Genomic DNA, 10,745 nt, shown 5'->3' on the forward strand with positions numbered 1-10,745 from the left:
CGGCGCGTCGTCGTACTGCTGGGCGAGGATGCGGGAAGATGGCGGCGGCGGCGGTGGAGTCGTGCGAGGTGAAGACGGTGAAGTGCGCCGACATTCCGCGCGACATTGAAAACGCGACGGCGGACGGGGCGGCGGTGCCGCGCGCGGCGACGCCGCGCCGGCAGGCCGAGCTTTACCGATTTCGCGCCGCCGACCTGCTGTACTACGCGTCCTCGGTCAGTTTATTTTTCGCGGACGTAGCAACAGGTGAACAAAGAGTGCCCACACACAGCACACACACACACACACACACGTACGCAGGCGCGCGCACGCGGCACGCGAGCGTGTGCGTGCGTACCACCATGGGGCGTCCCGCGATCCCGCGACTTCCGACAGCTCCAATTCCCGGGTCTCTCATCCCGGGATTAACAAGTCCGTGCAGTTCGAATGATTCGTTATGAAATTTGTTAAACAAACGAACGGAACGCGGAGTGAAACTTCAGTTTGATTCGACAGAATTCGCATTCGATTATTGATTCTACTTTGGCAACAAAAGAGATTTGCAATTTTTAATTTTAGTTGGAGCATTAATTCCGCGAGGATTCATAATGTTGACAGTTGCAAAAAAATCGCGACGATTAAGAAATTCTCGCTCGTTATTTCGCGCGAGTTCGCGAAATCCGACACTCTAATAATTTGAGATCGCGGAACACCCCGTACGCTTACGACAACTTTGTTTATATGTTTATTAATGACGCTAGTAAAAAGTATTGCGATCCCAAAATGTAACTTTTCGAAAAAAGAAAACGTATCGCAATCCTTTCTTTCTAAAAATTATATGTATATATAGAGGAGTTTTAATAGAAATAAAATATTGAAATGAATGGTAATGCATAGAATGCATTACGTTTCTTTATTATATATTCTTTATTATTTATGTATTTTTGTATTATACTATTAATTGTATATATTGTATTTTCATATTTTAGAATATTTGCACATTTTTTATTACATTGTAAATTTTATTATTTACAATGTAAATGTAATCATTTTTTATAATTACTGTTATATTTATTTACCAAATAATTATCAAAAATTATAACAAAAATCATGATACTTTTCATTAACGTCTTTCAACGTGCCTTTTGCGCTGAAACGTCTAAGGCTGATATTACATTTGCCATACGACAAGCGTAATATCAGTCTAAATGTCACACACGTGGTAAAACATGTTGTTTTGCACACACACTTGCTCAAAGCATGCACGGGAAAGCTTCTGTTCTTCCGTAAAAACCGAAACACCTTGTAAGATATTTTTCGCACACACAGACAGCATTGTATGTGTGGAATACCTTTTGCAAGGCCACTTAGCGTGGGGATGCTTTGCAATGGGTTTCACCGTCTTACCCGCTTGTGTTACCCAACTATTTAGTTTGAGATGGCATCGCAGCGACGGTTCCCTGCGGACTGTTCACTGGTTGCTGCACTTCCTTCTACTCGGCTTTTTGCACAGGTATACTTGATGTTCATTTTTTTTTCCTTTTTTTGCGCGCGAGTTGTCTCTTTATGCTAGAATTGTCGGCGGCTAAATTTAATATATGTATACAAACACCATCAGGTGTTCTCCCATCGTTTAATGTCGCTTAACAATTTAATGCTCTATTTTCCAGGTACTTGACTTTGCTTTACACTGCGATGCACTCTTTGAGAAATAAGTCCGGCTTCAGCAGGGACAAGAATTGGGTGTATCGGCAGGAAAGTGACATATGTATGTTGCACTTGTTTAAGTCGTTTATGGGAGCTGCTCCGCAGTTGATATTGCAGCTGTATGTCATTGCGATGCTAAACCACGCGCCGCTGTGGACGAGTAAGTGTTCTCTTTATTCGTGAATGTTATTTTATATTTTATATGTATGAGGTATACAACGATGTGTATAAGTGTGTATATTTGAATGTAAATATCAAAGTACAATGCAATTCCAAGAAACTCAAAGTCCAAGAAAAAGAATATAAGTACATATGTATTTTTCAATTACACATATTTTGAGAAACAAAATATTTTCTCTAAGAAAATATGAAAAAAAAAAAGATATTTAAAAAGTTCTTACGTTATATCACATTTAAAGCGAGGTCTTCGTGAAGTTTTAACGTGTTTTTGTATATGTCAATTACATAATACAGAAAATCTATGAGAGCTGCCTGTATAAATGGTATGATCGAGACGGAGACGCCGATAATATATTAAACGGACGAATAGTTGAACAGTTTATAATCGTTCTCGTAAATCTTGTAGACCTCGTCGAGAAGCGATCGCGATATCCCTCTCACGTATTGGTCGAGTGTCTCCCGGGTGGTCGCGCCAAGCGGATTGACGTTACGCGGATAATCCCGCTCGTACAGGTACCCGCCGAGCTTGGCGTCCTGGATGAGGAAGCTCTGATCCCTGTCCAGGGTTTCGAACTTGAGAATGTAGTCGTAGCGGACCGCGCAGGGCTCGCAGGTGCTGTAATACGGCGCCCAGTGCTCGTCGAAGTACCTCTCGCTGACTATGAATCGCAGAAACTCGGCGAACGTCGGCTCCAGCCGCCCCGCAGTCGCGTCACTCGACGCTCGACGGTACTTGAGCACGATGCGCCGGCCGAAGCGTTTGTAGTAATACTCGCGGTCCCGCATGTGCTCCAGCTTGTCCCTGTACGCGGACAGGAGACGCTCCAGCGGATGTCGCACAATCAGGAACTTCTTCGTTCGGCTCACCTTCTAAAAATCGCACGCTAAATTCGCAGCTTAACTTGTCGCTGCCTTCATTTATTTTAAACAATTTTTTACTTCAGAATTATTTTAGAATTCTTTTAGCTAAAAGAAACATTTTGTGTCTGATTATATTTTTTTTGTGTTAGAAATGCTTAGAAAAAACTTATTTTACAAGATTCTCGTTTATTTTTAATATATTCACAGTTCTATGGTGATGGATTAATTAATCGCGTATTTTAACAGAGCACAATATCCTTACCTCGTAGATCTTACTAGAATCCGCTTCCTGCTGAAACTTTTGCCGCACGATATCGCTGACCTGCGTAAGATTGCGACGTACCAAGTCTACAGTAGCGTCGGTCAGAGTGCCCTTTAGAACGGCGAAGTAATTCATCCACGTGGAACTCGCCGCCTTGTATATGGGACACCACGACACGTTGTGCTCCCTACGAATTATTTCGAATTAGAATTATTTGAATTAGAAAGAGAAATTATTTATTTTATCTTTCAACTTTCTCACAATCTAACGCGAAAATCTGGGAAAGGGGAATTAAAAGTATTTCAAGATCCAAACTTCTGTTTCATATAACGGACGATGATGAGATGTATCGTTAGATGTGCATATATATTATAATGTTGACAAAATTTTCAGCATCTCCCTCGCTTACGTGTCGACGATCATGCTCGTCAGACTGGCGTCCGGGCGCGCTCTCTTCGTGTCGATCGTCTCACACACGCGTGCCACCCACCGCCTCCTCCTGTCCAACTCACGCCTGACATCCTCCATCTGGCCGCGCGACATCGGGGCTCGCGGCATTATTCCAGACGCGACGGCACGTCGCGCAACAGTCGCGTATTTCGGCGATGCATACCTCAGCGATGCGGCCGGCTCTATGTTTGTCCTCTCCGCTGCGTTGTGCGAGGATTGCGCTAAGTTCGCCAGTATTAACAATGTGAAGATGCAAACCGTCGCCAACGCCGCGATCGACTCTATCACCGTGATCTGTCTCTGGAAAAATTAATCGAATAATAATAATTTTTTTTTTTGCGTGGAGAATTGTAAGGAGAGAAACAGAAAAAAGAGGAAAAATCGTTCGCAGAGGAAATGCACGGTTGAGGGAGGAGGGCCACGAATTTGACGCACTTTTTTATTTTCGTATCAATACCTACCTGTATCAGTAGGAGGAGCTTTTTCGAGAAGTAATAAAGTCTAGCTTTCAGTGATCCCTGACAAATCGTCGAATTTTTAACGTCACTCGACGTTAATACGTCGATCGTTTTGTACGACTTATGCATCGTGTGCATTTCCTGTCTTTTGTCACGTTAATAATTCACGAGAAACTCTCTAAAATCAAAACTGAAGAACACACACACACACACACACAGATTACATTGCACCGCTGTACCGCCGATGCTCTCGGGAACGTGAATATTTGTGAATCTCCGACGAGCCGATACTCCGAGAGAAGCCGCATATATTGTTATTATTCTACCGTTTCCTCCCTCGTGTCCGCCTCCGTAGATAACAGGAAAGAGGAAGGAATATCGCCGGCCTTTATCTGTTTTTCCGGACAATGCGTGGACACGACGACGACAAATTCCAAGGCGAGGGACTCTCGTCCTCCTCCACGGTTTTAAATATAAAAGCGACGAAGCGCGAACCGTAGCGAAGCGCACTCGAAGCGTATTCAAAAATAGCTGAAAAGAAGGCAGTAGCCCATCGCGGACAATAGCCACGGAAAAATATAGCGATGCTTCAGTATCTTTATTTATTTTTTGTTTTTCTCAATTTAATTACATTCTAGTTTTGTTTAACGAATTATAATGATAATTTGTATAGCTTCGGTATTTTTTTTAAAGAAATATCTATATATTCTCGATGTTTATTCCTTCATTATAGAAGACGTAGAAAACTATAATAATTAAAAATATATATATATAACATACACCCTTGATATACATTTCTATGTATATATAAATTTAAATTTTAAAAATGTATTTTTATAATAATTTATATATATTTACAAATTTAATTCGGAAGAAGGATGTGGCTGGATCATTTTAGATCCGTACTCTATTGGATCTAATTAAGAAATCGCTCCGCGTATAAATGTAGTACATAAAACAGCAGTTTTCGAGTATTAGATTTTTTATAGCGAATAACAAAAAGGGCTTCGAAAATCAACGAACACCATCCCATCAAGGATCTCGAATGATCCAGCCACCATCAGCCAATGGTCAATATTGTTATTGCAATCATCAAATTAACGTAAATGAAATTTCTGTACAGGTACTTCCGCTGTAGCTTCTTTTTGTTCCTTGACGTGGGCCGTGAGTACGTACATCAGAGCCATGCACAATATCAATCGCGAGCGCAGCAACGCGACCTGGGTCGCTCTCGCTCTTCAGGCTTGCTGGCGCGGCGGCATGCTCGTGTCGAGAGTCGCAGTTCTGGTACTAGCGGCTATCTTCCTAAGAACGTGGTTTTTTGTATTTCTGGGTGAGTTTCATCGAGGAATAGTAAAACGCGGAGGTCCATATTATATCTATTTAAAATAATCTTAGTTGTCCGCTTTAAATGAAAGACGCTTAATTTAAGCAAGGCCAATCTTCTTAGATTTAAGTGGACTGTTCGTAATGTTACATTATGTTGAGCCAATTATTTAATCTCTAAATAATCTCAAAATGTAAAATTCGCTGTTGCGCTGTCCTCAACTTTCACGGAATCGCGTCGTTTTCCAGGTCTGCATTGGCTGTTCATGACAATCTGGGTGATTCTGCAGAAGACGGAGTTCTGCCCCACCGTGTGGGAGGAGCGCATCTACAATTGCGTGATCGGACTGATCTACTGCTTCGACTTCTTCAACCTACGCGACGGCAGATCGCGCTACCGCGTGCTCGTCTTTTACTCGGTGATCGCCGCGCAGAATCTGACCTTCCTGATCTTGTACACGTTGCACTTCAAGGACACCGTCGCGAGCGGCTACACGATGATCGCGATCGCGACCGCAATAGTGTGCTGCATGCTCGTCGGTCTCGTGAGCATGTCGCTGTATTACGGCAAGTTTCATCCGTCGAGAACATCGGCGGCGAACATCAGCCGGAGTATCAGCGAGCACACGACGGCTACGAAGGTCGACATGCCCAGATCCTTCAAGCTGTTCCATCGCGGTTCCTTGGCGTCGTTGCACCACTCCATCGACATCTCGCCGAGGGCCACCCAGGAGGTGCCCATCGACAAGCAATCCTTGCTCACGAATATCGTGCAGATTTCCGACTGCGCGGAGGAGGGCATTGTCAATCGCAACTACAACTCGGAGAGCGAGTCCAGCGCGAGCGTCGTGCGCCTCTCCACCGAGTGCGAGAGGCCGCACAGTCGCGTCGGCGTCAAGCACAAGGAGGAGATCGCGTCGGTCAACGACAATCCGGACAGCGCGCTTACTACGAGCAGCGCGGCGCCGTTGTGCTCCCTGTACCCGGGCTTGCACGACGTCGACTCGTCGCGTAAACGCCGCGGCATTTACGAGCACGACATCACGTCGCAATTGGACTGGCACGCGCCGGACATACTGAACATCGATCTGGATCAGCTCGGCAGTCGCGACAGCTCCGAGCGGAGCAGCTCCCTCACGCTGGACTCCTGCAGCAAGATGATCGGCGCGCTGGACGTTATCAAGAACAGGGGAAAGCTGACGACCCCGACGCCGTTGGAGAGCAGCAGGATATTCGATATAGACAAGGTGTCGAAGGACCTGCAGCAGCAGGTCGAAAATTACTTGAAAATCTATATCTCCTCGCTTCTCGCAATTTGTTACATTGAACTCATTTGTTGTTTTTTATTTATTTATTCGCTGTGCTACTTTCCCTTCACGTTCGTTCATTTCTCTTACAGCAGCGGGACGAGACGATGAGCTGCGTGACGTCGATCCACGACTACGAGAACGTGTGCCCGCTGGGAGTCGCCCGGCCGCCCTGGTGCATCCGCAGCTGGAGGGGCTACACGGACATCGAGACGTACATCCACGACGACAGCGTGGTGCGCGACCGGCGGCGGGACACCCTGACGAGCACGACCGGCACGACGGTCAGCTCGGAATACTCGGACGGTATGATCTCGCGAGCGCTGTTGAAGCAGGACGATTACGCGGACGCCCTGACGTACGACCTGGTGGAATCCAAGGGCGACAAGTCGTCTTACAGCGACAGCAGCACGTTCTCCGCGTCCACCGTGGACGAGCAGAACGTCAGTCTGTACGTGGCCAAGCCGGTGGTGTTCGACGATCGGGGCGGTATGCTCGCGCTGGACACGATAATGGAGGAGCGCGACGACTTGTCGTCGTCGTCGTCGTCGGACGAGAAGTTTCAACACGGGACGGAGCAGTCGCGCGACTCCGCGTGCACCCTGGTGAGCACGATAGACCAGATCAGGCGGTACACGGCGGAGAACTCGCCGCGACACATCTACCACACCACCGGGACGCAGTGGGAGGACCTGAATCCCAGGAACTTGATGGCGCGGGCGCACTTTGCCAAGGTGTTGTTCGACAACGATCTCAGAAGCGCCTCGGCGACGACCGCCTCGATCGATCTGACCGCGCGGGACGTCGAGAAACGTGAGATAGACGCGATCCGGGAGTTCGTCCGATGCTGCGCGATAGAGTCCATCAAGAAGACGCCCCTGATAGAGGCTATCCTGTCGGACTCGCCGATTCTGGGCAGCAGGGCGAGCAAGTTCGTGCGGCAGGTTACGTTCGCGGATTGCAGGCACGACTTCGACGCGAACGAGAGCGATCTGTACGTCGAAATGAGCCCCTTGGTGTCCGTCGAGAACGGCGAGAACCTGTGCCAGGCCAGGCCCGCCGACGCGAAGACGGACGCCGAGGATGCGGACAGCGTCGCCAAGCGAAACAATCTTCCCACGATATCGAAGAAATCGCCGAACAAAGAGAATCTCTCGCCAATTCTGCTGTCGTCGAACAACAATGGGCGGATTAACAGTATTCACGATAACGGGGACAATAATGACAGGCACGCCTGGGCCATAGAGAGAGACGACAGGAACGACAAGTCGCTGTGCAACATGCGTTTCAATCTGAAGGAGAAGAGACACTTATTTCTAGAGCAGGTACTCTCGCCGGTTCCGAAACTCTGGAACAAACGTATCTCCTTTCATCCGAGCACCAAAAATTTATAGTAAAAACAAATTCTTCCCCACCCCTTCGGGTTTTCTCACTCGCGTATTTCATCCCAGACAACGTATATAGCCCAAAATCGGCACATAAGACGTCTCAAAGCTGTCTACAAAAAACTTAACACTAGAACCGCGGCTGTGTAATTTTGACTCATCTGATCATTCTTTTTTTTTTCCAGTTAATTCGGGTTTGCAATTTAGATTTTTGTGATTTTATAAATAATGATCATAATTTTAATTACACAAGTAATTTGTCTCTTATAGTGGCAGCCCTCCCTCGTAAAAATCCAGATTTATCTTAAACCGCGGATCAGTTTAGACCCACCATTTGATAACGATGTGTTGAGACATAGATTACTTCCTGCATCTATGGCATATCATCTACATCGGTTTTTGTGTTTCACGGGCAAATTTTGCACGGCACTATTTGTGACAATTGAACGACACGTTCCGTCCGCCGCGAGGGAGGGGAGTAGTATACTTGGTACGATAATGTTAAATTACGTTCAAACTCACGCGTGGATGGCACGTACACTTCTTGCTTTTATTTCACTACGTGTGCGTAACACTATCGTTGATTATGGCCATGCGTAGACTAAATTGGTTTAATTATTAGTACTGTATTTTAATATTGTAGTGATAAGAGTGTATTATTTAGTCACCACTTTGTCCACCTATCCAAAAATCACAAAAGAGTAATATGAGTCATAAGTCATCGCAATTTTAGGGAAGACCATAGTTCAGTTTTAAAGACATCTTTGTGAGAGATATCTAAAATACGTCTAGAAGATCATAAAGATCATCAGAATCTTATATCCCGATTTTGAACTTCACATTATTTGGGGCCACCGAAAATAATCTATTCGAAACTCATTTTTTAATATCGAATATTTTTATTACGTATTTACGGCGAATTTCCCTATGTATTGAAGCATGTTTACAGCGAAAATTAATTGATTCACGTTTTACAACTGAACGTGAAACAACTCACTTTCATCGAGCCAAAAATTTGAGCGACAGATGACAAAGGACTTATCGATTTTTTTGTTAATATACTCGGCACTGTTTGTCTTTCATTACGAATTAACTGAGCGGCAGTTCAGTTTTATTTTGCTCAAGTGTGTATTTCTCATTTATTTTTTTATATTTAGGAAATTACTCTTTAGAAGTTTTAGGACTTTTCCCTCGTATTGAAAGCCCTCGTATATAAAAAATGAGATCACATTAGAAATTGATCTTAACCCATTATAGTATTGAATACCTTTTTTACGAAAATATTACATTGTTATCGCGCATACATATCTGATAAAGTAAATCAGGAGGATAATAATTACGATGGAATATGGTTGAAAGACACACACCACAGTACAAATATACCGCAATATATACAGGATGTCCCAGAGAAGTCGTATGTCCTTTCACCGACGAATTCTGGGAAGCATTCTAAGCGAACGGACAATACGACTTTTTTTTAGGACACCCCGTTCAACATCACTCGTTAATTAGGCACATACATCTTGATTTTTACCCATGACTTTATAAGCTGCGTCGCGCTCGACTTTACATAAAATAACGTAAAGTGAACGCGACGTAAGCGTGTGATAACGCACCGTCCGATTGTTACAAGACAAAGCTATATATATATAACGACTTAAGTCTTAGTATTGCGCATTTGCGATTATTGTATATATAAAATATGTCTTATTTTTTACGTCTCGTACCGAGATTATTTTTGTACGCAATTTTTATACTATGTACAATAAAGAGACTTTGTGTAACAAAGGATCACTCAAACATCCTGGTCGCGATCATATATGCATTAATGCAGATTATGTAAATCGGAGAAGCTCAGACAACATAAAGTCTAAAATCGGGATGTAAGATATGAGACGTTTCTCGCAACTATATCTTACGTCTCGATTTTGGACTTTGCATTGTTTGGGCATCTCGACTTTTAAATCCATTTAGTAAATTGCAACAACAGAATTTGAGATTTAAAAAATTTTATGTGTAATTTATATGTCGCGTAATATAGAAAATGTCCGTGGAATTAAAAATTATATCATAACAATTGTAATGCTACGCTATTGTGCAATATATTGCTTTTTTTATATGGATTTTAATATCCACAGTTAAGAAATTTAAATATGTATATGCGAAAGCTGCGGGATTTTGTTATTCGAAAATAGAAAGCAGCAAATGTTGCATACGCTATAAATCGAATGTCTACGTAATTACACATTTGAATCGCGCAAATTAACGCAGGAATTAGCATTGATTTTTGGCTATTAATTGTAAATCTAAGATTTTAAAATTGCAAGGAGCGTAAGAGCGTAACTTAGAAAATTTAGGAAATGCGAGATAAAATATAGATTTATACATAATTACACGTTTGAATCGCACAAGGAATTAACATTGATTTTTTATTATTAATTGTAAATAATTAAGATTTTGAAATCGCAAGGAGCGTAGAGCGTAACTTAGGAAATTTAGGAAATGCGAGATATAAAATAGATTTATACATAATTACACGTTTGAATCGCACAAGGAATTAACATTGATTTTTGGTTATTAATTGTAAATAATTAAGATTTTGAAATCGCAAGGAGTAGAGCGTAATTTAGGAAATTTAGGAAATGCGAGATAAAAAAGATTTATTCGTGTTTGAAATCTCTCTAAAAAAAAGAGATAAGCGAAGATTATGACTGCGAGTGCAAAAAGTACGAACAGATCTACTTCATACTTGCAGTACTTGCTGCAAAACAGAACGAGTACCGCCGCCTGGCGACACGCGCGTGACGCAGGGTGAGGAGGGTTAGGTTAG

At 43.5% G+C, this 10,745-nt stretch overlaps 2 protein-coding genes across 3 annotated transcripts; one reads left to right on the top strand and one right to left on the bottom strand.

The window, feature by feature from the left end:
* The first annotated feature begins 38 nt into the window (after positions 1-38).
* On the top strand, positions 39-9,734 carry LOC105454529. Its single transcript, XM_011697202.1, has 6 exons — positions 39-246; positions 1,309-1,492; positions 1,650-1,846; positions 5,021-5,230; positions 5,473-6,494; positions 6,626-9,734. Exons 1-6 carry the CDS (start codon positions 39-41, stop codon positions 7,922-7,924), a joined length of 3,120 nt encoding a protein of 1,039 aa, XP_011695504.1. The 3' UTR covers positions 7,925-9,734.
* On the bottom strand, positions 1,763-4,161 carry LOC105454403 (carbohydrate sulfotransferase 11-like). Of its 2 annotated transcripts, XR_974993.1 has the most exons (5): positions 3,901-4,161; positions 3,399-3,739; positions 2,990-3,176; positions 2,088-2,736; positions 1,763-1,836 (listed from the first exon to the last, which is right to left on the bottom strand). XR_974993.1 is itself a non-coding variant. In XM_011696988.1 (4 exons), the coding sequence occupies exons 1-4, from the start codon at positions 4,033-4,035 to the stop codon at positions 2,221-2,223; spliced, it is 1,179 nt and encodes a 392-aa protein (XP_011695290.1). In that variant the 5' UTR covers positions 4,036-4,161; the 3' UTR covers positions 1,863-2,220. The 2 variants fall into 2 exon arrangements, 1 of the variants encoding a protein (XP_011695290.1); XM_011696988.1 differs by lacking the exon at positions 1,763-1,836 and having other exon boundaries at positions 1,863-2,736.
* Positions 9,735-10,745: the final 1,011 nt, after the last annotated feature.

The sequence above is a fragment of the Wasmannia auropunctata genome, unplaced genomic scaffold (assembly GCF_000956235.1).
Source record: "Wasmannia auropunctata unplaced genomic scaffold, wasmannia.A_1.0 LD335985.1, whole genome shotgun sequence".
NCBI lineage: Eukaryota > Metazoa > Arthropoda > Insecta > Hymenoptera > Formicidae > Wasmannia > Wasmannia auropunctata.

Coding starts and splice junctions, on each gene's coding strand:
- LOC105454529 (XM_011697202.1), top strand. CDS start 39: ATGGCGGCGGCGGCGGTGGAGTCGTGCGAGGTGAAGACGGTGAAGTGC. Junction 5,231..5,472: donor GTGGTTTTTTGTATTTCTGG/GTGAGTTTCATC, acceptor GTCGTTTTCCAG/GTCTGCATTGGCTGTTCATG. Junction 6,495..6,625: donor CGAAGGACCTGCAGCAGCAG/GTCGAAAATTAC, acceptor CTCTTACAGCAG/CGGGACGAGACGATGAGCTG.
- LOC105454403 (XM_011696988.1), bottom strand. CDS start 4,035: ATGCACACGATGCATAAGTCGTACAAAACGATCGACGTATTAACGTCG. Junction 3,177..3,398: donor ACGAGCATGATCGTCGACAC/GTAAGCGAGGGA, acceptor AATAATTCGTAG/GGAGCACAACGTGTCGTGGT. Junction 2,737..2,989: donor ATTCTAGTAAGATCTACGAG/GTAAGGATATTG, acceptor TGCGATTTTTAG/AAGGTGAGCCGAACGAAGAA.